This window comes from Solanum lycopersicum, chromosome 12 (genome assembly GCF_036512215.1).
Source record: "Solanum lycopersicum chromosome 12, SLM_r2.1".
In the NCBI taxonomy this organism is placed as follows: domain Eukaryota; kingdom Viridiplantae; phylum Streptophyta; class Magnoliopsida; order Solanales; family Solanaceae; genus Solanum; species Solanum lycopersicum.
In genome coordinates this window covers 1946981-1972514 of record NC_090811.1, presented here as the reverse complement: position 1 = coordinate 1972514, position 25534 = coordinate 1946981, and the positions used below count along the sequence as shown (strand labels likewise).

General features: G+C 32.7%; 2 protein-coding genes, 1 long non-coding RNA gene and 12 other non-coding genes across 15 annotated transcripts; 13 read left to right on the top strand and 2 right to left on the bottom strand.

Moving 5' to 3' along the window:
- The first annotated feature begins 902 nt into the window (after positions 1 to 902).
- LOC101250573 (uncharacterized) lies at positions 903 to 3645 on the top strand. Its single transcript, NR_136694.1, has 2 exons — positions 903 to 956; positions 3313 to 3645. It is a non-coding gene; the product is annotated as an uncharacterized lncRNA (long non-coding RNA).
- LOC112940568 (small nucleolar RNA snR60/Z15/Z230/Z193/J17) lies at positions 1171 to 1263 on the top strand. The gene has a single exon (XR_003244905.1). It is a non-coding gene; the product is annotated as a small nucleolar RNA snR60/Z15/Z230/Z193/J17 (small nucleolar RNA).
- Positions 1334 to 1431, top strand: LOC112940569 (small nucleolar RNA Z43). Its single transcript, XR_003244906.1, has one exon. It is a non-coding gene; the product is annotated as a small nucleolar RNA Z43 (small nucleolar RNA).
- Positions 1481 to 1560, top strand: LOC112940580 (small nucleolar RNA U61). The gene has a single exon (XR_003244918.1). It is a non-coding gene; the product is annotated as a small nucleolar RNA U61 (small nucleolar RNA).
- LOC112940541 (small nucleolar RNA snoR14) lies at positions 1619 to 1703 on the top strand. Its single transcript, XR_003244874.1, has one exon. It is a non-coding gene; the product is annotated as a small nucleolar RNA snoR14 (small nucleolar RNA).
- On the top strand, positions 1762 to 1854 carry LOC112940575 (small nucleolar RNA Z101). The gene has a single exon (XR_003244913.1). It is a non-coding gene; the product is annotated as a small nucleolar RNA Z101 (small nucleolar RNA).
- On the top strand, positions 1888 to 2012 carry LOC112940563 (small nucleolar RNA snoR86). Its single transcript, XR_003244901.1, has one exon. It is a non-coding gene; the product is annotated as a small nucleolar RNA snoR86 (small nucleolar RNA).
- Positions 2055 to 2179, top strand: LOC112940565 (small nucleolar RNA snoR86). The gene has a single exon (XR_003244902.1). It is a non-coding gene; the product is annotated as a small nucleolar RNA snoR86 (small nucleolar RNA).
- On the top strand, positions 2386 to 2481 carry LOC112940567 (small nucleolar RNA snR60/Z15/Z230/Z193/J17). Its single transcript, XR_003244904.1, has one exon. It is a non-coding gene; the product is annotated as a small nucleolar RNA snR60/Z15/Z230/Z193/J17 (small nucleolar RNA).
- LOC112940570 (small nucleolar RNA Z43) lies at positions 2541 to 2640 on the top strand. The gene has a single exon (XR_003244907.1). It is a non-coding gene; the product is annotated as a small nucleolar RNA Z43 (small nucleolar RNA).
- LOC112940581 (small nucleolar RNA U61) lies at positions 2679 to 2757 on the top strand. Its single transcript, XR_003244919.1, has one exon. It is a non-coding gene; the product is annotated as a small nucleolar RNA U61 (small nucleolar RNA).
- On the top strand, positions 2787 to 2874 carry LOC112940589 (small nucleolar RNA snoR14). The gene has a single exon (XR_003244928.1). It is a non-coding gene; the product is annotated as a small nucleolar RNA snoR14 (small nucleolar RNA).
- On the top strand, positions 2928 to 3022 carry LOC112940576 (small nucleolar RNA Z101). Its single transcript, XR_003244914.1, has one exon. It is a non-coding gene; the product is annotated as a small nucleolar RNA Z101 (small nucleolar RNA).
- Positions 3646 to 9057: 5412 nt separating the features above from the next.
- Positions 9058 to 13662, bottom strand: LOC101250277 (chloroplast processing peptidase). The gene is made up of 5 exons (XM_004251561.5): positions 13030 to 13662; positions 11164 to 11301; positions 9928 to 10014; positions 9549 to 9616; positions 9058 to 9451 (listed from the first exon to the last, which is right to left on the bottom strand). Exons 1-5 carry the CDS (start codon positions 13501 to 13503, stop codon positions 9307 to 9309), a joined length of 912 nt encoding a protein of 303 aa, XP_004251609.1. The 5' UTR covers positions 13504 to 13662; the 3' UTR covers positions 9058 to 9306.
- A 1779-nt stretch (positions 13663 to 15441) lies between these two features.
- LOC101249989 (proline-rich receptor-like protein kinase PERK1) lies at positions 15442 to 19634 on the bottom strand. The gene is made up of 8 exons (XM_004251560.5): positions 18688 to 19634; positions 17486 to 18040; positions 17279 to 17365; positions 17107 to 17177; positions 16825 to 16901; positions 16531 to 16678; positions 16266 to 16427; positions 15442 to 16073 (listed from the first exon to the last, which is right to left on the bottom strand). The coding sequence occupies exons 1-8, from the start codon at positions 19313 to 19315 to the stop codon at positions 15744 to 15746; spliced, it is 2058 nt and encodes a 685-aa protein (XP_004251608.1). The 5' UTR covers positions 19316 to 19634; the 3' UTR covers positions 15442 to 15743.
- Positions 19635 to 25534: the final 5900 nt, after the last annotated feature.

Sequence of the window (25534 nt, the reverse complement as noted above, 5' to 3'; positions counted from 1 at the left end):
TCGAAGGTTAGGGTTAAATCTAATTATTGAGATTTATATTAGAAAATGTTAATTAACCTTTTTTGTGTAAAATATTATCTCCCCTTTTAGTGTGACATAGAAATCACACTTAGAAAGGGTGGACAATTAGCTAGAGCAGCGGGTACAGCAGTGAAACTAATTGCAAAAGAGGGGAAATCGAACACATAAAAATTACCTTCTAGAGAGGATATTCAATTATTCGATGTTTGATAAAAAAATTTGAAAAATATATTCTTTAGAAAAATGTTTTTCTTTTTTAGTGAAACAAAGGGAAATATATTTCACAAGTGAATTTTACGTGGATTGTATCTTCCTCATTCACCAATTACATACTTTATCTTCACCGAGTTGTGAAAGGCGATCGTCTCATCGCCAATGGCAACAGGCGAGACGACCCTTCATCGACTTTTAGCTTTGTGGCAAGGTGACACCATAACGACAAAAGGCAAAGGCAAGAAATGTTAGAAAAGTGTCGCCTTTTGTATTTTTAAAAGTTAAAAGGTAAATCTAGGATTTTTGACTGGACTCCTTCGGCAACTAGCCAAGCTTTTCCAGTGACTCCAAAAGTCTAACCAATACATATTTCTTCTTTTCTTCTTCAGTCCAAAACACTCTGACACTCATCCCACCTTACATAGTATTTATTTGATATATACATACCAAACATAAGAAAATAAATAAAAAATTTACTAGAAAACATTCGGAGTATCGAGCGCACGACCTATTAAGCCTTTTGAATTTTAGCCCAATAAGTACCCAAAACAAATTGATATATTAGCCCACAAAAGCCCATCACTTTAGAGATTTCTCAGCGGCCCATCACTAAACCCTAGCTTCCGCCATTTTTCTCTATATAAACCACCTTCGTCTCCATTAAGCTCAAACACTCACTCTTCTGATCTAGGGTTTTACAGCTTTCACTTTCCTCCATAAGAGTAAGCTTCGCCCTTTCGATTTTACAGTTCAATTTCTCTGTTTTGATTTTGTTTATTTTTGGCCTATGATTAAATTTCTTAAATATAGACAAGCATATGTCTGAATTTTCATCATGTTGAATACCTAATCTTCTCTATGAGGCCAATTACATACTTTTTTTTTTGTTTTTCTATCCAGATTTCAACTTTTTGTGCTCAATAATTAAAAAAAAAACAGGGTCATATGATGATTAGAAGCATAGTTCAAATGAGATTTATATGATTACAAAAATTCTTTTTAGTCTTTCGCTCCTATCTGATGACTCTTCATATTAGTATTAAAATCTAATTTTTAAGCCATTGATTGTTGTGTATATTGAAAAATTGAAATGGTTAATGGACAATGACGATTTATCTATTTGGTCTCGTTCGTCGTAATGGTGTTTAAATCACCTTGCCGACCATTCTGATATATCACCACCCATAAACTGAGTCCCATTATCATACTGTTTTGTTAATTTTTCAATTCAATTCACCATTTTTTTGTGCTGTGATGAAAAATTCCTTGTGTCGGAGACTTATCGTCGTTGATGGCTTACACAACCCTCTAAGAAGTTCTGAGCACTTCTTTTTTTTGTTTTCAATATCAGTATTTTAAGTGAGTAGTGAGTAATAGTAATTGAATGAAGTGAAGATAGAATTCATATGTTAATTCACTGAATTACATTTTTATGATGTTCAAAGTGAATCTCGACAGGTTCTGATCGTTTATTAGTTAATTAATCCTCCGTTAATTCTGATTTTTGCTTTGTTAATTTCTTTATCTTATGGGCAAATGATGAAATTTTTATATCGTAAATGGGTAATTTGCGTCTGAATCATTCTTTGATGTTATCACCTTGGAGAACTGATGCCCTTTAAAACTTTTTTTTACTTTGTATGCCAATTAGCAGAGCAAAGGTGTCTCTCAAAAATGACACTCATTTGCATTGAAGGTTGGCTATATACATAGCAATTCTCCGTGCCTTTCAAGCTTTTTTCTTGTATTGATTATGGCCTCGAACAAATTGCTATATCTTATCCCTATACTGTTAAATTTGTGATACAAGCCAATTTGCAGAGCAATGGTGTCCTTCAAAAATGACAGATATTTGCATTGAAGGTTGGCTATATGTATAGCGATTCTCCGTGCCTTTCAATCTTTTTTCTCGTATTGATTACGGCCTCGAACAAATTGCTATATCCCCAATTATACTGGTATTGTTATATCTATGATAAAGTTTTGATCTTTTTGATTATTTGTTTGCTTATCAGTGGCCAATGATTAAATTTCTTTTATAGACAAGCATATGACTGAATTTTCATTATGTTGAATACCTAATCTTCTCTATGAGGCCAATTATATTTTATGCTTTTCAAAATCTGTTTTTGCTTTGTTATATATATATATATGGGTCAGATGATGATTAAAAGCATAGTTCAAATGATATTTTTTTGTGATTATAAAACAATCTTTATAGTCTTTCGCTCCTATCTGATGACTCTTTGTTTTCTTTTGTGTTAAATGCATATGATTTGTTTTTTTGAAAAATTGAAATGGTTAATGGACTGTGACGACTTATATCTATTGGTCTCGTTCGTCGTAATGGTGTTTAAAACCACCTTGCCGACCATTCTGATATATCACCACCCATAAACTGAGTCCTATTGCGAAGCTTTATTTGTTTTAATGGTTATTTTTTGGTGCTATGATGAAAAATATCTTGTGTCGGAGACTTTGGTCTGTGATGGCTTACACTACCCTCTAAGAAGTTCTGAGCCCTGTTAAATTTTTTTACGTTCCATTCGAATACGACGTGATGATAGAATTCATAAGTCTGTCAATCCACTGAAATACATTTCATGATGTAAAGTGTGAATCCCGACAGGTTCTGATCGTTAAATGATTAATCCTCTTCCTTTTGTGTTTATTCAAGTTTTGATTGTTAGTTTTATGGGCTAATGATGAAATCTTATATATCGTAAATGGGTAATTTGCGTCTGAATCTTTCATTGATGCTATCAACCTTGGAGAACTGATGCCCATAACTGTTTTATGACTTGTAATATATAGTGTAGGAGTGGGAACTTAGACTGATCAGTGATCTGTGGATATATTTGGTCAACACATGAGGAACCAAGAGGAAATGATGTTTATTTATTGTCATCTGATTTGCATTCCATATTTGGATGTTAAGCTGGTGAATGATTCATTATAACTGATCCTCTTGTTGAATATTGAAAATATTGTTTTGATTAGTATCTTTAGAAGATTGTTGGAAAAGTACCGTCTTTAATCGTCATCTTGTTGTGTTGTTTTCGTTGTTATTCACTAAAGAAGACGCAGCTAATGGTAATATGGAATTGGAGATGTAGCAATAGAAGAATACAGATGGAAGGCCTGATAGTTGATGATTGCAAATTGTAAAGTTGGATTTAAGAAATTGAAGTTTTTCACTCTAAAAGTAATGCTCAACAAAATGCATTTGGAAAACGCATTTGTTTGTGTTCAAGTTGTATATATAGTTCACGATATTTTTTGTAGCTTCTGAACTTAAATATATTTTTTGTTCAAAATTTTTGTGTATGTTTTTAAGTTGTTAGCTATGTAATCTATTGAGCTAAGCAGCCAAAGTGACTCATTTTGAAGGTCGAATGTGTTGAAGTGTAGACAAATCTCAATTTTGTCGATTTTGTTGAGGTAATTTGGATAATCTAGAATTTCAACGTATTTGCTCAAATTTTTTATGGACGTTCGTTAAGACTTTAGCTATGGATTCAATTGGCGATCAAAACGACTCATTTTAAAGGTCAAACGAGTTCCAAAGCGATAAACTCCTCATTTTGATGATTTTTGGTGATGCAGAAATCTGACATTTTTATCGACCAATTGTTTTGTAAATATCCGTTAAGATGTTAGCTATGGAGCCAGTTGGTTCTAAAGGGCAAAACATCCTATTTTAAAGGTAAATCAATTTGGATTTTTCGTGTTCTAAAATTTTGACGTCTTTTTATTCAAATTTGTCATGAATTGTTTGTACTTTAGTTATGGAGCCAGTTGACCTTCACGGTAAAACGATCCATTTTTAAGGTCAAACGTGCCCAAAGCAAGTAAATTTCAATTTTGTTGATTTTCGTGAGCTATAGTTCATGAATTTTTGGTAATTTAAAATTTTGACATTTTTTGGCTCAAATTTTTGTGGACATCCATTAAGACGTTAACTATGTAGTCAATTGGCCATGACGACCAAAACTGTCATTTTTAAGGTCAAACAAGCCCAAAGAAGATAAACCCCATTTTTTCCGATTTTCGTGTATAATCGTCCATTAATTTTTGGTTATCCAAAATTTTAACGTAGTTTTTGTCAAATTTTTTTGTGGATCACCGTTAAGACGTTAGCTATGGAGTCATTTAACCATGACGACCAAAATGGTCCATTTTGATGGTCAAACGAACCTCAGAAAAGGTAAATCTCACATTTTGCTGATTTTCATGAGCTATATTGTCTATGGATTTTTTGTGATAAAAAATTTCGACGTCTTTTTGCCCAATTTTTTGGTATACATCCGTTAAGACGTTAATTATGGAGCAAGTTGACCTTCACGGTCAAAACGACCCATTTTGAAGGTCAAACGTGCCCAGAGCAGACAAACCCAATTTTGTCGATTTCTGTGAGCAATAGTCCATGGGTTTTTGGTAATCTAGAATTTCGATGTCTTATTTGCTCAATTTTTTTGTGGATGTCCGTTAAAACGTTAGCTATGGAGTCAATTGGCCCTGATGACCAAAATTGTCCTGTTCAAGGTCAAACAAGTTCTGAAGCGAGTAAGCCTCATTTTGTCGATTTTCCTGTACAATAGTCTATGAATTATTGGTCATTCGAAATTCTGACGTAGTTTTTGCCTTAAATTTTTGTGAACGTTCGTTAAGACGGTAGCTATGGAGTCAGTTGAACTTGACGGCCAAAACGACTCATTTTGAAGGTCAAACGTGCCCAGAGCAGGTAAACCCCAATTTTATCAATTTTCGTTAGTTATAGTCCATGGATTTTTCATAGTCCAGAATTTCAACGTCTTTTTTGCTCAAATTTTTTGTGGACGTTCGTTAAGAAGTTAGCTACGAAGCCAATTGGCCCTGTCGATCAAAACTGTCATTTTCAAGGTCAAACAAGCTCTGAAGCGGGTAAACCCCATTTTGCCAATTTTCGTGTACCATGAATTATTGGTCATCCGAAATTCTGACGTAGTTTTTGCCTAAAATTTTTGTGGACGTCCGTTAAGAAGTTAGTTATGGAGTCAATTGAACTTGACGGCCAAAACAACCCATTTTGTAGGTCAAACATGCCCCAGAGCAGGTAAACCCCAATTTTGTCAATTTTCGTGAGTTATATTCCATGAATTTTTGGTAATCCAGAATTCCAAATTCTTTTTTGCTCAAATTTCTCATGGAATTCCGTTAAAGTGTTAGCTATGGAATCAATTGACACTGACAACTAAAACTGTCATTTCAAGGTCAAACAAGATCTGAAGCAGGTAAATCTCATTTTGTCGATTTTCGTGTACAATAGTCCATGAATTTTCGGTCATTCAAAAATTTGACGTAGTTTTTGCCTAGGATGTCTGTTAATACGTTATTTGTGGAGTCACCTAGCCATGATGGTCAAAATGACCATTTTGAAGGTCAAAAGAACCCATAACAGGCAAATCTCCTATTTTGCTGATTTTCGAGTGCTATATTGTCTATGGATTTTTGGTGATTCATAATTTCGATGTTCTTTTTGCCAATTTTTTTTGTGAATATCCATTAAGATGTTATTTTTGGAACCAATTGGCCTTGACGGTCAAAACGGTCCATTTTAAAGGTCAAACGAGCCCCGAAGTAGGTAAACCCATAGTCTATGATTTTTTATGGTGATCTAGAATTCCGAAATTTTTATCAGCCAATTGTTTTGTGGATATCCGTTAAGACGTTAGCTATGGAGTCAATTGGTTCTAAAGGCCAAAACATCTTATTTTAAAGGTCAAACCAGCCCAGAGCACGTAAACTCCCGTTTTATCGATTTTCGTGTGCCATAGTTCATAGTTTTTTAGTGATACAGAATTTCGACATCTTTTTATTCAAATTTTTCATGGACTTCTATTAAGACGTTAGTTTTGGTGACAGTTGGCCTTGACGACCAAACCGATCCATTTTCAAGGTCAAAAGAGCACTGAAGAAGGTAAATCACATTTCGGTGATTTTCGTGTACTATATAGTCCATGAATTTTTGGTCATCCAGAATTTCGACGTCTTGTTTGCCCAAATTTTTTATGGACATCCATTAAGACAATATTTATGGAACTAGTTAGCTTTGATGGCCAAAATGGATCATTTAGAAGGTCAAATTAGCCCTAGGGAATTTTAACGCCTCATTTAAAGATTTACGCGTGTTATAGTCCACGATCTTTTTTGGTATCCAAAAATACGACGTCTTTTTGCCCAAATTTTTTGTGGACATTATCTATGGATCCAGTTAACCTTGACGGCCAAAATGACCCATTTTGAAGTTCAAAAAAGCCCCGAAGCAGTTAGTCCCCCTATTTGCCGATTTTGGTTTGTTATAGTCCATTATCTTTTGGTGATCCAGAATTCTGAAGTCTTTTTTGCTCAAAATTTTCATGGACGTCCATTTAATACTTTATTTATAGATCCAGTTGACCTAGTCGACCAAAACAACCCATTTACAAGGTCAAACAAGCTTCAAAGCAAGTAAACCCCATTTTGACGATTTCTGTGTACTATAGTCAATGGATTATCAAGGATCGAGAATTTTAACGTATTTTTTGCTCAAACTTTTTGTATAAGCCATTAAGATGTTAGCTATGGAGTGAGTTGACCCCGACAATCAAAACGATCAATTTTCATGGATAACAAGCATCAAAGTAGGTAAACTTCATTTTATCGATTTTTGTGTACTATACTCCATAAATTTTTGGTCATTCGAAATTTCGACGTCTTTTTGCCTAATTTTTTTTTATTGTTTTTTAAGTCGTCAGTTGGCCCTGACGGTCAAATCGACCCATTTTAAATGTCAAACAAGCCCCAGAGCATGTAAATCCCTAATTTTGATGATTTTCGTGTGTTTACAGTCTACGATATTTTTAAGTGATACAGAATTTCGACGTCTTTTTTGTCCAAATATTTTGTGGATGTCTTTTAAGACATTAGTTATGGAGTCAGATGGCCCTAACGGCCAAAACGACACATTTTGAAGGTCAAACGAGCACTGTAGTAGGTATTTCCCATTTAATTTTCGTGTGTTATAGTCCATGTAGTTTTGGTGATCCAGAATCCTGATGTCTCTTTTGCTCAAATTTTTCTCGGACACCTGTTAAGATATTATCTTTGGAGCTAGTTGGTCCTGACAACCAAAATGACGCATTTTCAAGGTCAAACAAGCCTTGAAGCAGGTAAACTCCATTTTGCCGATTTTTGTGTACTATAGTCCAAGGATATTTGGTTATCCAGAATACCGACGTCTTTTTTGCCAAAATTTTTGGTGAATGTTAAGATATTATATATGAAGTTAGTTAGCCTTGACGGCCGAAACGGTCTATTTTGAAGGTAAAATGAGCCCAGAGCAGGTAAGCCCTTCATTTTGATGATTTTCGTGTGTTATAGTCCACAATCTTTTTTGGTGATACGGAATTTTGATGTCTCTTTTGCCCTATTTTTTTGTGGACGTCCGTTTAGATGTTAGCTATAGAGTCAGTTGACCCTGACGGCCAGTACAATCCATTTTGAAGGTCAAACGATCCCCAGAGCAGGTAAACCCCCATTTTGGCGATTTGTGTTTTATATAGTCCGTGAATTTTCGATGATCTAGAATTCTGACGTCTTTTTTGCTCAAATTTTTCGTAGACGTCCGTTAAAAGTTAGCTATGGAGCCAGTTGGTCCTGCTGACCAAAATGATTCATTTTCAAGGTCAAACAATTCCTGAAGCAGGTAAACCCTATTTTGCCAATTTTCTTGTATTATAGTCCACAAATTTTTTGTCATCGAAATTTTGACGTCTTTTTTGCCCAAATTTATTGTGGATGTCACTTAAGACGTTAATTATGGAGTCAGTTGGCCCTGAAGGCTAAAACGATCCATTTTGAAGGTCAAAAGAGCCCCGGAACAGGTAAACCCCTTATTTTGATGATTTTCGTGTGCTATAATCCACGATCTTTATTGGTGATCCAGAATTCCAACTATTTTTCTGTCCAAATTTTTTGTGGACGTCCGTAAGCTATAGAGCTAGTTGGCCTTGACGGGCCAAAACGTCGCATTTTTAAGGTCAAACGTGCCCCGGAGCAGGTAAACCCTCAGTTTGTTGATTTTCGTGTGCTATAGTCCATGGATTTTTTGTGATCAAAATTTTGACGTCTTTTTTGCTTATATTTTTTGTGGACGTCCGTTAAAACGTTAGCTATGGAGCCAGTTGGCTCTAACGACCAAGACGGTCCATTTTCAAGATCAAACGAGTCCAATGTAGGTAAACCCCATTTTGCCGATTTTCATGTACTATAATCCATGAATTTTTGGTCATCAAGAATTTCGTGGTCTTTCTTACCCAAAATTTTTGTGGACGCTCGTTGAGACGTTATTTATGGATTCGGTTGGCCCTAATGGCCAAAACGATTCATTTTGAAGGTCAACAAGCTCCGGAGTAGGTAAATCCCTCATTTTGACGATTTTCATGTGCTCTAATCCACAACCGTTTTTGGTGATCTAGAATTACGACATCTTTTTTGACCAAATTTTTTGTGGACATCCATTAAGACGTTTGTTATGGAGCCACTTGACCTTGACGGCAAAAACTGATCATTTTTAAGGTCAAACGAGTCCCGGAGCAAGTAAATCCCTCATTTCACCATTTTCATGTGTTAATCTAATTCTAAATGTCATAGCAAAAGAAATATACCAAACAAGAGATGACTATTAGCAAGAATTAATGCATGCATTATTTTTCCTATTACACTCTACGAACGACCCCTCGATGTCCATTGGATATCTAGAAATTCAACACACACAAAAAAAAATGAAAGTGGAGTCGAATATAACCAATGACAACATATCCAATGAAATTTTACCATCGGAATTCGAAGAGGATGTGTACAAAACCTTACATCCTCAGCTGAAGTAAGTCAAATGCCTGCTAATATACATTACATTACATCCTACCTCAAACTAGACATATTATGGTACTATGCCAAAACAATGAATAGATAATCACTTTTACATTTTCATGTCAATTCCAAACAGAAAAGGAGGAATTGTGATTTTTTCAAGTTTTCAGGCTAAATAAGTTACTGAGGCACTGTTATATCACTAGTACTCTTCTCCTGCTTGTCGACAGCACAACCTTCAGGAAGAACTGTTCCGCCAATTCTTTTTGGAGGCCAATACCGGAATATGGACCTGCCTATTATGTTTTTCGCAGGAAGTGCTCCCCTGTTGAAAAAATGAAACAGACATAAGATGAGCCTACTTAAAACAAACTAGCACTTTAGAGGAGGCGCTCCATCTTTTCAGAGAGCGGAAAACTCACCACACATGGGAATCATAGCTGTTATTCCGATTATCACCCATAACGAAAACTGAATTCTCAGGTACACGCTGCAGTATGACATGGATAAAAAACAGTAAGAACACTAGGCATTCTTTTTTACACTAAATGGAAGTTAAACAACAGATTTTGGCCAAAATCAATACTGCTCGGACACTTAAAAATGCACTACTTTTGGACGATCCAACACACATATGTTGATGTTTTTGAGGAGTCCGAGCAACATAGGCTACAATTATGATGGTTTTTGGTAGTCAAATCTGGATGAGCCAATACTTTTGTATATTCGAAACTTCCTAAGGAAATGAATTGGAGGGGAACTGATTGCTGAGTTACATGAATCAGTAAAAATGGAACTTACCACTGGTGTCATTTCGTATTTGGGTGCCTCGTTTATAAAATCTTCATTTCGTGGAACTCCATTTACGATCAGCTTTCCTTCATGAACCTGCAATGCCAAGAATCACCAAAATATTTCCTTTTTTATTTCTGGCGATTTGGCCATATATTTGGTAATACAAATTACTCCCCCTATCCAAAATAAACCAGAAGAAAAAGACAAGATATACCAACGATTTAAATGTATGGAGATTCATCATGGAGAGGATGAGAGGGATCTTGTTTTAGTAAATGAAAGGCAGACTTCCCTTGACCATCCTTTTTTATATTAGGATTTAGAACCTAATTATAACACTTACACAAGTTGAATATTTGAGATATCTTACGGATGTTTAAGAATGAAAAATGGAAGTACAATTGCAAAGTCTAAAAGAGGATTTCAGTTAAGTGGACAGTGTCTTCCATAATTGTCTCCGAATCTGATCCATTGTATTTTATTTTTATTAAAAAAGAGAGGTGGAGTTCAAGTTTAAGATTAAAATGGTTGTATGGCTTAAAAAAAAGTAGCAGAAGAAACATGCATAGCCTTAAACAAAGATGTATATTTTTGCTAGCTCTTTGGTGCAACCTGGTTTTGTACATGATGAAGAAGCAATCCTAGATACAATAGAGGATCTGTACAATCTGCAATTACATTTTGTGGCACTGCTTAGTGCACGTATTTATATAATCTTTGGTTACTTATTAAGTAAAAAGGGAGTAATTACATGCCAAAAAACCTTGTTGAGGACTAGCTCATGAGTGGAACCAAATGGTGGAGAAGCATGCAATTTGACAACGCACATTGATATTGCAATTCTATCATGGACCACTTGGGTAATCCGATGGTTATATATCATCTATGTAGCGCTATTGGAGAAGATTCGAAAAAGAAATGATAAGTCCACAGAGGGGGAATGGCGAAGAGGAGATGCATAACCCAAACTGAGTTTTTACAAAAAGGATTGTTCTCTCAATATACTGATTGGATCGACCAGGTTGTTGCATGGTTTTGACAAAGAGATAAGCATGTGGATATTGAAAGAGTCAACTCTTTGTTGTTGAGGGAGCATAGCAGAAATGAAATACGAGGATATTATCACCCAAAGGCATAAAATAGTGGTGGCTGTGAAATACCAGTTGATCAGTCAAATCAAGCAGTTCAAGTCCACAGCAATTAAAATATAGTATTATTGCTTATATTATCTAGTGAACTCACCTCGACAACATCACCTTCCTTTGCAACAATCCTCTTGATAAAGACATCGTCATCTGTGTATCCTACCTCCTGAAGCACTGGAGGACTTTTGAATATTACTATGTCATTGGGACATGGCTTTCTAAAATAGTAACTGACCTGCAAACCACAAGATCGACATAGTTACGAACAGAAATGACTTCAAAATAATCGATATAAGATGGAAAGAACAGACTCTTCAGGAGGTTTAAACTTTATTTCAATAAGATTCGGTACGAGGCTTAAGCATATATTCATACCCTCAGCTAGTCTATGATTGCAACACAAGCACAGATAACCATTAAATTCAAACACTGTTACAAGAAAGACGATGCAATTTACACGTAGTTCTCTTACACCTAGTAAAAGGTGATTTGATGCATTTTCAATTGATAGCAACAGCAAATCGATCACTAATCACTAAAAACAACTATAATCCTAAAATCATATTTAAAGTTAAACTATTTCATATTATAACGTCTATACTGTCTATACTTTGTGATACTAACATTTTCATTTCAAATTCAATATTTAGGTTCAGGAGGGACCAAGAAGCATAAACTCCACAACAACATTGTCCTCTACATTTCAATTGTCTCCAACAATTGATTCCCTTACATTTCAGTTTGTCCCCAACATCCAATGTTGGAAACTAAATCAACTGTTACTAGTTTAGTCAGAACTTATACATCAATTATGCTTCAATCTCGAACTAGTCGGCGTTAGCTTATATATATCACTTGTGATTTGATGATTCATCATTGTAGGCTGTCTTTACACTACTTCAACATACTTTACCCTCCGCCTTCACCCAAACTTGAGACCCACTATCCTAGCAAACTTAAACTTCATCAGAATCCAAAGGTACAAATTCACAAACATATAGTCAAATAAAACAAATTACTTTCAGCTACAAGTTTCCAAATTAATTATCAACTGTCACTATTTAAATCAGAACACTATATTCAGCAAAAAGGAGTCCAACTTTATCGACACCTTATATAGAGTATCAATTATGCCACTGTCGGAAACAACTTCTCTCCCAAACAAAGGTAGGGGTAAGGTTTACATACATCATACCATCCCAATACGACCATACCCCACTTGTGAGACTACACTAGGTATGTTATTGTATTGCTTCTATCCGAAACTAATCGGGTTCAGCTTAGATGATTCATCACAGTTAGACTAGTTTTTGACTGGCATCCAACCTACCTTAAACCTCCTCCTTTACCCAAACTCAAGCCCAACTATCCTTGCGAAGTTCCACTACATCAACAATAACAACAACACTACTAGTCTAATACTATGCCTCAGTCCCAATATGAAGTCAGCTATACGAATCCTCACTGCTTCACATAAGTTCAACTCATGTCAAAACAACAAATTCACAAACATATAGTCAAAACAAAACAAAACAAAACTTTACTTTTCAACTACAATTCTACCTCCACATCAAATGTGGGATACATGGACAAGGAACTACAATTACTACTACTACTACTAATGTTGCTTCTGGTGCTACTAAAACTATGCCTCAGTCCCTATGTGGGGCCGGCTATAAGAATCCTCAATGCTTCATTTGAGTTCAACTCATATCACAATAACAAATTCACAAACATATAGCCACAACAAAACAAAAATTTACCATTTTAGCTACAATTATATCTCCAACATCAGATGTGGGATACATGGACAAGGAGCAACAACTACTGCTACTACTACTACTAGTGCTAATACTAATACTCAGTTGCAATTTGGGGTCGGCTATATGAATACTCACAGTTCAAACTCATGTCAAAAGAACAAATTCACAAACATATGGTTAAAACAAAACAAAAGATTTACCTTTTCAGCTACAATTCTATCTCCAACATCAAATGTAGGATACATGGACAATGAAGGTATAAACCTTGGCTCAGCTACAAATGACCTAAATGCAAGTGATATAGCCACTGCCACAAAAACAGTTTTTGCATCATCTGATGTAATATTCACCCATTCTGGCAAAACCCCATTTTCCTTCTCTGATTGCTCATCATCTCCACCACCACCATCTCCGCCGCCGTCACCGCCGCCGCCATCACGGTCCAAAACCGTTTTTGTCTCATCTTTAACCCCTTTACACTTAAACCTCTGATTTTGAGATTTGCTACATCTAAAACACTTAAAAGGTAGAATCTTTGAGGTATTTAGGTAAGATTTGAAATGGGTGTCATTGAATTGAAGGGTTTTAGATAAAGGGTTGGAATTGAAAGGTGAAAATTTTGAAGTTTTTGAAGGTATTGAAGAAAATGGAGAGAGGAACTGTAGAGTTATCATTGGATTTTTCAGTATAACTTTTTTATCTGCAACAATTTTACAACAGTTTCTTGATTCCTATATGTGTCCAATTTGAATTGGTAGTTAATACTTCATCAAAGTTTGAGTGTATTTAACGCGAATTATCATGTTAACGCAAATTTAAATATTTATTTATACAAGTCTAAAGATAGAAAATATAAATATATCAATTGAAATTAAGTTAACATGATGGTTGTTATCGTTTGTATCGTTAATTTAAATACGTGTGTTTTAATTATTACGTCAATTCTATTATATCGTATTGTTTGAAATCATGATTTAGTAAGATAAAAAGATTTATTTTATGTAACAATCGATTTTGCATGATTGTCTCGTTACCTTAGTATTTTCTTCTCATTTTTGTCTTTGTTTATTATTGAGTAATCATATTTCATCTTTTATCCTATCTTTTCACAGTATTTCTAGCTCATATTCAGCTTCTTTGGTAGGTTTATCATTCAAACTATAGTTGTGTGACATGTAACAATCGAGAACGATATAACTTATCCAAACAATGTATTCATAAAACACAATACGATACAATAGAATATAACAAAATATAATACAATACGATACATTATGAAACATTACGTAACAATCATTCATCTTACTAATTGATGCTTAAATTTATTCATGGGCTGGGCCTAATAATTTTGGAGAAGTGCAAATAGCCCAATTTTGGCACCTAAAAGTGGCAAAGGCCCATTTAGATCAAATCACTAGTGATGGGCCAATGATTCACCAAATTCAGCCTACTAATTTGCTTCTTAATTTATTCATGGGCCAAAGCATGGTCCATTATGCACCTACTCATCATATTCAAGCCCAAAGATTTTCCACAAATAGGCTATAGTGGGGTCGATATGTGCGTTCGCTGATTTACTTTATTTAACATCTATTATCCTCTACCAATATTTGATATTTCTAACATCAACCACTAACGTTTAGATAAACGGAGGAAATTATTCAAACATTTTTTTGTTTCTGTTGAAATTTAAATTCTAGTCTCTTGTGACTTTTACTCGCTTCATTAACCACTAAGCATACTTTTATGTCTTTTCATTAGATGGTTTTTTGATTTAAATTGCATTATTTATTCATTATGTTTTGAACAAAATTTTGTCTTGTACCGTTGATCATAGTAACAGAGTCTAAGTTTTCGTTAATGGAGCTAAAATATAAAGACATAAATATAATGAAAAAAATCGCGAGGATTCAATATATAGATTCATACTTTCCATTTTTCTCTTAAAATTTCGTGTCGTGGAACCCTATGTTTACGTCATAGCACAAAATTTATTTGTGGAAACAAGCTTGATATATAAAAACATTGCTACTAGTTTAATCAAACGCCTTCATATAAATCGAAAGTCGGGAAGAAAACCTAATTATTGGGATGAGTTTGGAACCTTAAACCAACCACTTTGGTTACCCAACAACACCAAACAAATGATTAACCAACAAACATATATACCAGAATAGTGCAACCAACAGATAAGATAAATACAGTTGGCAAAAAAAAAAAAAAACATGTGCTATTGAAGTAATAAAGTCAAATAAATATGGTGAGATCTTAGCAACTTGTGACTTGTCCCCATGTCTTCTCTTGCATGTGCAAAAAAGGTTGTGTTAAACATAATTTTGATATATAGCTTTTCTTTTTTGTGACATGTGAACATAATATTCCCCACAAAGGACCACTTCATAATTCCATTAAACAATATGTATGCTCAATATTAAAATATAGGCAGACCTAACCCCATTTGTATCGGATTAAGAGATCGTTTCTAAAAGACTCGAGTCGAAGATATTCATAACAAGACAGAATGGTCAAAGTTGTAGTTGGCATGACAGATTGGATCCAAGAGAAGACAAAAATTCAAAGTTGAATAAAATACAACATACAACTTGCTTAGATTTGTCATCTACCAATCAATTGATTCAAAATCCAAGTTGCAAAATACACACTTCAGCCAAAAAGAAGAAAAAAAACATCAAGGAATAAGTCTTAGTTGATATGAACAAAACAATCAATGCTACAAATTGAAGCATTGAATAAAAGAATTGACAGAGTAAATACAATGGAGAACTTATCTCATTTAAAAAAGGGGAAAAAAAAATCTGTATATTGACCAAAATAAATCATCATTGTGGAAGCATTCATGTTATAAAAGAGTTAGAGGTTGAAAAGACTATACAGAAATGGAGTTTCTTGTGTACTAAGAAGTTCCACTGAAGCCTTTACTTCCACTGAATCCTCTGCTGTCTTTTCTCATCCGACCCGTTTCCATTTCCGCAGTTTGATGGCCTTCGCTACTTGATCCAGACGGGTTTAGTCCATATTCGCTCGTTGGATTACTGTACTGATCACTGCTGGCATATTCTTGACTTGTCGCGAGTGCCATCTTCCTGAATTTCTTCATGTCTTCGTTGTATTGAAGTGTGTCGTAATCTGAACTTGTATATGAACTGTATACTGTGCTGTGTCCAGGTTTAATCCCTTCGTTAAGGTCCGATAATGAGACATCTCCTTCCAAGGCTCGGAGAACCTGCTCAAGTATAGCGTATAAATTTAAGATTACGGATATTATGTCTAAGTTTGCAATCTATATATTGACTAGAGCATCAAACATGGTGCTTTTTAGTTTTGATTCAATTGTAGAAGGTTGTAGCTCATTGCGACTCGAATCTTCATCAATGCTTATGTGTGTTTTAATCTTTAATGTAAAATGGAATTTCACCTGTGTCATTCGTGGTCTACGCTTTGCTGAATGACGCACACAAGCAGCACAACAAGCAACCATGCGAGCCATCTCATTATGGTTATAATCATTTTCTAGCCGACGATCAACAAGGCCATCAAACTTTTCATCTTCTAAAGCTCGTGTGAGTAATGGGCGTGCCTGAAATAGACAGAAAGTTATTTCTTTGTTGCGATAACAAATTACTCAAACTGCAGAACTGGTGGAAAGAAAGGAAATCAAACATGTCTGCATAAGTACTCACCCAGTCCACCAAACTATCTTCGATGTATGATTGAGTAGAGTCAACAGGCCGACGTCCAGTTATCAACTCGAGAAGCATTACACCAAAGGAGAATACATCCGACTTCTCTGTAAGCTTTCCAGAGGATGCATATTCTGGAGCCAAATACCTAGGATTGACAATAATGGAGAAATATAGCTGATCAAATGAAAGAAGAAGCAGGCAATGATCATTAACATCGACCAATCACTAGAATATCAATAACATGACTAAGAAAAGGAACTAACTAATTACACACAAGAATCCAAGTCTTACCCAAAAGTTCCCATCACTCGGGTGGAGACATGAGTATTAACATCAGAAGTTAGCTTGGCAAGTCCGAAATCAGCAACCTGAGAATGCAAAAAGAACTTCTTTGAGGAAACAGGATTTACTCAATAAGTACAATTGAATTCAGTTTCTGATGGCATCATAATGTATAATAATCAAAGATCAACCTCCGGGTAAAAGGGATCGGAGAAAATCAGTCAATGATTCAAAAATCAAACAAATAAAATGGTGTATATGTACTACAATCCACATGCAAAAGACTGTTACCTTAGCCTCAAAATTAAAGTCGACAAGTATATTAGCTGCCTTAATATCACGATGAATGATTTTCGGTTGGCCTGTGAAGAGAAAACAATTCATTTCACATATTGAACACGTAACATAAAAGGCTAGTAGAATTATAACATGATTCAAGAAAGAGAAAGAGAGAAAAACATACAGTCTTCATGCAGATATGCCAGTCCTTTAGCTGACCCTAGAGCAATCTTTAGTCGTATTGGCCAATCCAATGGAGGCCTTCCCTTTCCTGAGATATTATAAGCATAAGAATTTTTGTTACTAGACAGATCGTATTTATAATTTGAGACGAAATTTGTAGGAAAGTAGAAAAATGATCTTTTTATATAGTGGAGCCAGTAAGATTTACCATGTAAATGGAATTCCAAAGTATTGTTTGGAACAAATTCATACACAAGCAGTCTCTGAGCCCCTGTAATGCAGTATCCGACAAGAGACACGAGATGCTTGTGATGTACACGGCTAATAATCTCAACTTCCGCCTGAAATTCACGTTCCCCTTGTCCACTTCCAGCCTTAAGCTGTTTAACTGCAACTTCTTTTCCGTTGGGAAGGATTCCTTTGTGCACATAACCAAAACCACCTTGTCCAAGAAGGTTAGCATCTGAGAAGCCATCAGTTGCTCGAACCAACTCCTCGTATGTGAATGTGCTCTGTGAGAAACCTAAGGACATGGGAGGGGAAGGTGGTGGAAGCGCAATTTCAGACCCAGAATAATTTGAAGAAGCTCCACTGCTGTTCATGTAAGGTTGAGGCTGAGGTGAAGGTGCACGTGGTGGAGCATGTGAAGGTAGTAATCCCCCTACTGGTGGAGGAGACGGTTTAGGGGGCATTGCAACAAAATGATCTGCCGAAGGTGGAGCATTTTGCTGCCAATGATGCATCTGCCCACCATGAGGGTCAGCTGACAAACAACATTAAAATTAGTCATCACTAATGTTCATCGAGACTCTGAATACATCAATCATCAAAAGATATTCACTATCAAGAACAAAATATATAAAATCCTGTTTAACAAACAAATATGTTGGCCAACAAAACGGAAAAATTACAAAATGCCAACGATAAATTGTTTCAAGCCTCTCAAAACACCCAATGGCTTATACATCAAACACTCTCCTATCAAGCTGTTCCCCTATTATTAAGAAATTTACAATGTGTAAGATCATATAACCAATCCATCAACTTTCAAACTCATCATTTCTTATCAGTTAGCACAACTAATTATCTGAATCTCTAATGCTTTAACTCCACAAAGCCATTCTATAATGAAACTAAATGGTCAAAAAAGTCGACATTCGACATCTTCCTGTTGATTATATATAGCTGTGTTTGGCTGTAGATTTTGCAAATTTATCTTCAAATATCTTTTTAAACATTAAAGTTATCAGATAATCTTCAATTTTTTTCCAAATACAATGCATGTCCAGACTCAAATTTTCAAGTTTCAACTTCAAAATCTATGATCAAACGGAAGCATAAACAGATCTATTTAGATATCCAGACACTAAAAGCTCAAATTTTCATGAATTTATTCAAATAAGATCTCACCTTTGACCCCTAGTGGTGGTGGTGGAGGAGGAACATAGTAATTTACTGGTTCATGATTTCTCCTTTTCTTCTTCTTGCAAAATATGAACAACAAACTCAGAATTGCAAGAATCAAAACACCCCCAATAGCAATTCCAACAACAACCCCTGTCGATATTCCCGATGACCCTTCATCTGACGGCGGTGAAGAAACCGCCGGCGGTGATGGTCTTCCTCCACTAGGTGGTGAAGGAGATCCCCCTGAAGGTGATGGCGGAGAATTCCCTCTCGCCGGAGGAGATGGGGTTGAAGGGGTGGTAGATGGTGGAGAAGGAGACCCAGATGGAGCAGGAGTTGTTGACGGAGGCGGATTGGAAGATGGAGCAGGTGTAGTTGGTGGAGGCGGAGAGGCTGAAGCATCCGGCGGAGGAGTTGCTGCAGGTGGTGTCGGAGTTCTTGCTGGTGGAGGAGCTTGAGCAGGAGTCGATGGAGGTGGAGCCGTTGCCGGTGGGGTCGGTGACGCCGGCGGCGGAGCTGTTGCAGGGGGCGTCGGAGACGCCGGTGGAGGAGTTGTTGCAGGAGTCGACGGTGGAGGAGAATTAGTAGCATTACTAGGAGCCAGGGCGGTCACCGGCGTCGGAGTTGACATTTTCCGGCGACCCTTTATATACCTCTATATGTTTAAAAAAATGAAAAAAGAAGACAAACCCAGAAATCAAATCAAATAATACAAACAAAAATTCGTTAAAAATCAAAACTTTGTTAAGAAAAATGTGATTTTGTGGAAGAAATTCATATGAACTTCAGCTTTTCTCTATAGAATTTTACTCCTTTTTTGGAGAGAAGAAAAACAAAGGAAAACAGAGTCTAGTAAACTAGTAGTAGAATAAAAAGAGAGAAGAATAACCATGAAGAAGATATTTTAATTATTTTTCTTAAAATTATTTTTATTCTTTTTAATAACTTTTAACTTTTTTATTTTGATTTTAGTGCGACTTATTTACGTCCAATCAATAAATATATAATACGGACTGAAAATAACATAGTTATTCCCTTCATTTTATTTTATATATCATCTTTCGAATTTCAAGAGTCGAACAAGTCTATCTTTGTTCATAAATCTTTTAAACTTTTAACTCAATACCTTTTACATAGTTTACAAATTTATAAATTTCATTTCAAAAAAATTGAAGATTTCATACGCAAGTTTTCGATCAAACTTTAATAGTTTATCTCATAAAACATAAAAAACGTCTTGCGGTTATATAAATTAAGACAGATGAAATATTACTTAGTAGTAGCTTATGTTTTTAAAATAATTCATTCATCTCTGATTTATCGTGTTTTTCTTTTACACATTTCTCAGGTAATACTAATCTTTTAAAAAAAATGATTACTACTTATCTTTTTCAAATATTTACTCTATTAAGGTTTTTGTAGTCTTCAAAATTAATTAATACTAATAAAGACAAAATGTAATTGTGGTGATTTATTTTATCTTGAATTTTAAAATGATTTTTAAAGAATTAAAACATATAATTTGAGGCCAAAAAGAGTATAATTTTCACTTCATTAAATTAGTTAACTATAATAAATTGTGATAATTTAACATAGCTTTGATACATAAATGGCTTTATTAGCAAAAAAAAAAAGTAATTTAATATAAATACATCATTCGAATAAATATTTATTTTTAAGATTTAACGTAAACATTCAATCTAATATTTCATTATATTTTTACGGTATCAATTGAGTTTTTCTTAAATAAAAATAGCTCCACTCCTTAATTGAAATCAATAAATATTAACACAAAAATTACACTTGTGTTTTGGTATAAAAAAATCTATGTAATTATAAAATAATAATTTATTTTGGATTATAAAAATCAAATTTTGCCATAAATAAGTTTATAATTAAGGATATTTTCTATAAATATCGATATATTTAAATTACAACTAAACTATAATTAAGGCGCATTTAAAGGCTCGATAATATCCACGTGGCCGCCGACGGCCGGTCGAAGGAAAATAATTGGACCGGTCGTACACGACCGGCCCGCGTTTTCACTTTTTAATATTTTAAACAAATTTAATAATATTATTAATTTATTTTTCAAAATAAGCAAATTATAGTATTTGCTATTAAAAAAAATTAATTGAATGTCAACTTATCATGATAAATGGATAAAAGCTCACTTGTATTTGAGTAAATTACGTTAATAAATGTAAAATATTTTTTTATATTCTTTATCGTGCAAAGATTAACTTATATTTCAATTAATTTTATGAAATATTTATTATGTGTTATATATAATGAGTACTGAAGAATTTTGTTTATCAAAGTAATGTAATGTTACTCAATTTCATATCACACTTTAAGCATTTTATCATATATTATGTACTGTATATTTTTTCACATATATTTATCGAACTTAAAATTGATCAGCTAATTCATATTTTTAGAATAAAAATTTAATCTTATCAGATATTTATATCTAAAGAATAGTTACGTGACATTATATTAATACATCGTCACTATATTATAATTAACTAACTTATATCTTTATCGAATTATAAGTTCCAACTAGAATGTATAATTTGGTGTACTACACGTCAATTTTTGTTTAACTTTTTAACAAAATTCAAATACTTTTAAACTAGATATAAAACATGAAAATGTCATTTAAGTTTCGAACTCATATATATGATATTCAATTTGAGTGTACATTAATTAATGTTTAATTTATATAAAATTATAACTAGTAACACTTGTCTTATATAGCCTTCTATAAATGATAATTCACGTGAGACACTTTCAAGCTAACTTATATATATCATGTGTATAGTCTAATATTAAACCATAATCAACTTATAAATGATTAAGTAATTTTGATGATGAAATTACATATCAACTACCGTTATTTAGTAATAAAAGTCAGATAAATATATTAATTTGATATAAACATATACACAGGTTTTTACGCTTCATAAATTCACTTATATATTGATGTGACTAAAATCTTGATGGAATATAACTATTGTCTAGGTTAAAGTAAATGATTAGTGTGACACTAATTGGGTTCTAAATTTAATTAGTCAATGATTAGTTAACGTGTAGTTTTACATTTTCCTTTTTTTTCTTTTTTTATTTACACATATAATATATTTATTTTAGTGTTGAAGATTGGCCTTAAATTTAAAGTAAAATGGCAAAAAAAAAACAGCTGGATGCATAGAAACAACACCAAACATTTAATTATATTTAACGCGTTTTTTTAAAAAAATTAAAATAATAATAAATCATCCAATTAGTGAAAATAATAATAATTTCACTATCCATAAATAGCTGATTTTAGAAAACTTCTAAATTTTTCTATATATCTTTTTCTTCAAAATATGGTCAAACTATTCAATATTGGACGTTAGAATAGAAAAGTAGACCTTTATATCGATAATGATTTTTTGACGAAAGATGTTTAATTATTCCGTCTTAATTAGATGTAATATAAGATTATATAATAAGAGGGATGTCATCCCACATTATAGGAAAGAAACTAAAAATAAACTTAGAAATTAAAGACGTTAATTATTATTACACTAATTAACTTAAATAGTTTTTTTTTAAAAAAAATTTATATCGTTGATCATCGCTCATCATTCAGTTTAATTTTTTAACTTCAACTTCAAATTTACCTGATTTTATATTTGGATATTAATTTTAAAATCTCTTTCTTCTCTACAACTCATTTTCGCACAATTTTAATATAATAAAAAATACTGTCATATATTTATTTCGATGGTTCGGATTTTGCTGAAATTTGAAGTAATATTGTTGTTAACATGTCAATAAAGACCAACAAATAAAGTATTAAAGTTATGCACGATTTTAATATTCAATGGTAGGGAACTATAGACCTATTCTTACGTTAACGTTATGAAATATATTGTCAATAAACAATTTTATTGACTTTTAAATGTAGGTGAATTTTTATATTTATATATTTATAATATATATATATATATATATATATATATATATATATTTGATGCATTATTTTATTTAATAAAGTAAAAAAAAAACAAAGAACATGTCTTTAAAGGCAAAATTGCATGAATAATATTTGCAAAATGACAACTAGTTGCCAGAAGTTATTTGAAAAGGCCTGCAAATGAAGAATATTATGCATGCATGGTCAGCAAATACTTATAGTGACAAATAATTTTATTTTGTATTTTTTTGAATAATTTTTTGAATTTTTTTTTTTTTTGAAAATTAGAGTTTGGCCCAGAAAAATTCAAATCTTAATTGAAGTTGTATTTGAATTTAGAAATAACTATACATATATACAATCTATTTTCCAATTACTTATTATTATTTTTTTCATTTTAAAGTTGTATTTATGCAATATTCAAGAATGAACATTATTTCTAATATTATGGGCAAGAATATAATATCTTCAATTTTTATAAATTAATTTAAAATATGTTTTATAAATTTTTTTTATATAAATACACAATTTAATTATTTTATCATATTTTCTAAAATTCTCTATCATTTAAAAAAATTACAAAAGTTTCTACTCTCTCCTATTCGCGAATATGTCACTTTACGTGAATGTATCAATCAAATACGCGATGTATCAAGACGTTGATCGATGTGTTTAAAATAAGGACGCGATGTATCGATACGTTTTGGGATTCCATCACATTTAAGGGACTTCTGTAGTTTGAAAAAGAGTAGCGATATAATGTAATTAACTCTTAACACTATTGAATTTGTACAAAATTCACCTAAAATCAATGACTAAACATCTACATTATAAATCTATCGAGGCATAATGTATATACGTGACTTAACTCGACATCAACTATCATTTAATTATGCCCCCGTACTATATATCAATGTATATAATTAAACACTTAAACTTGTATAAAATTGAACAAATAAACACATATATCATATTGCATGCATGCATCCTACCTGACATGATAAAAAACAGTTCAAAAGTGTGTATCTCATATATGAATTTTCATATTAGATGCATGAATTTGTAGTCTATTCATACAACGCATAAATAAATTTAAATTTCTAATTACATACATTAAAAATTAAAAAATATTATATCAATTATAATCAAATTAAATTACACGTTTATATATCATTTCATCAATGGATGCTTAGAACTTAAAGGAAATAATGTTGCACGTCTTTGGTGAGCTCTTATTTGTTTGGACTTTGAAATGTCGTGTTTGACCTTCTTTTTATATTTATTTTATTTATTTGATTTTAATTTAATATAAAAAAATTTAAGATATTCAAATTTTGTTTTAGTAAATTAAATATATATCAAACATCTCAAAGTATTTTTTAATTTTTTTAGTCTTACACATATCATATAAAAAATTATAATTTAAGACAGATTAAAAAAAGGATTTTTATTTTATTTTTTAACATATTAAAAGAATTAAGATAAATAAATTAAAATAAAATGAAAAGATTAATATACAATTTTATTTATTAAGTTTCTTAGAAAAAGTTAACAATTAGTAGCTAATTAGTGTGGATTTGATAAAGTATGAAATCTGGTAATTAATTTAAGGGAAAATACCTAAGTACCCCTCAACCTATACCCGAAATCTCAGAGACACACTTATACTATACTAAGGTCTTATTACCCCCTTGAACTTATTTTATATGTATTTTTCTACCCCTTTTTAGCCTAGGTGGCACTAGTTCGAAAAAAAAATCGATCATCATTGGGCCCACAAGATAGTTCCACGTAAGCTAAAAAGGGGTAAAAAATTATTAATAAAATAAGTTCAGGAGGGTAATAGGACCTTAGTATAGTATAAGTGTGTCTCTGAAATTTCGGGCATAGATTGAGGGGGTATTTGAACATTATCCCTTAATTTAATAACTCCAACTTGTTAATTAGAGCATATACTAATATAAGCATAAAACCACACTATTAGTTAGTAACTTCACGTTCCAAAACATTATTATAAATAACGATGTTGTTTGTTTGAATATATATCATGTCAAACTTATTCACATATCTTGTTATTTTAAAATTTTGTTTTAAAATCTTTTAATATAAAAAACGTATAAATGCACACAAATATATATATATATATATATATATATATATATATATATCAAAACTATACTATATTAAACTTCGGTGTATAATACTTAGCTTACAATATCGACATGTTAGGCTGGAATCACAATGACAGAAAATGACACCTCTCAACCAGTGGCGGAGCCACTTTACAATACAACGAGTTCTTTTCGATAGAAAATTATGTGATTTATATATGATTAAAATATTTTATTCAGTATATAATATTAGATGTCGAATCTCTTCTTTTATTTTGTATGTTTATATTTTTAAATTTTGAACTTTTTATTAAAAATCGTGATTCCGTTGCTACTATCAACAAGCCTTTATTTGCAATCCTACTTCAAATATTTTTGTTGAATCAAAATTTATCAAAAATATCTATTTATTTTACGTTATTAGGGGTCATTTCGTCATTTACCTATGTTTGTATTCATCTTTAATTTATAACCTCGGGGCAAATAATTTTTTTTATAAGGAAAAAAATTGTATTTTCATACTATAGTATTCTATAAGCTATATCTTGTGTACTATTGGGAACAAGTTATTCGAGAATTTGTTATTCTGTAATTTATATATTCGGATAACTTATCTCATCAGTGTGGTATAAATGATGAGATAAGTTATCCTAAACATAACAATCAAATAAGAATAAAAAGATTTATTCCATCACTATTTTTTTATTTTTTTTAATCCCTAATATGTTGATATAAATTAAAAATTCGTCTATTTAAAAATAAAAAAAGA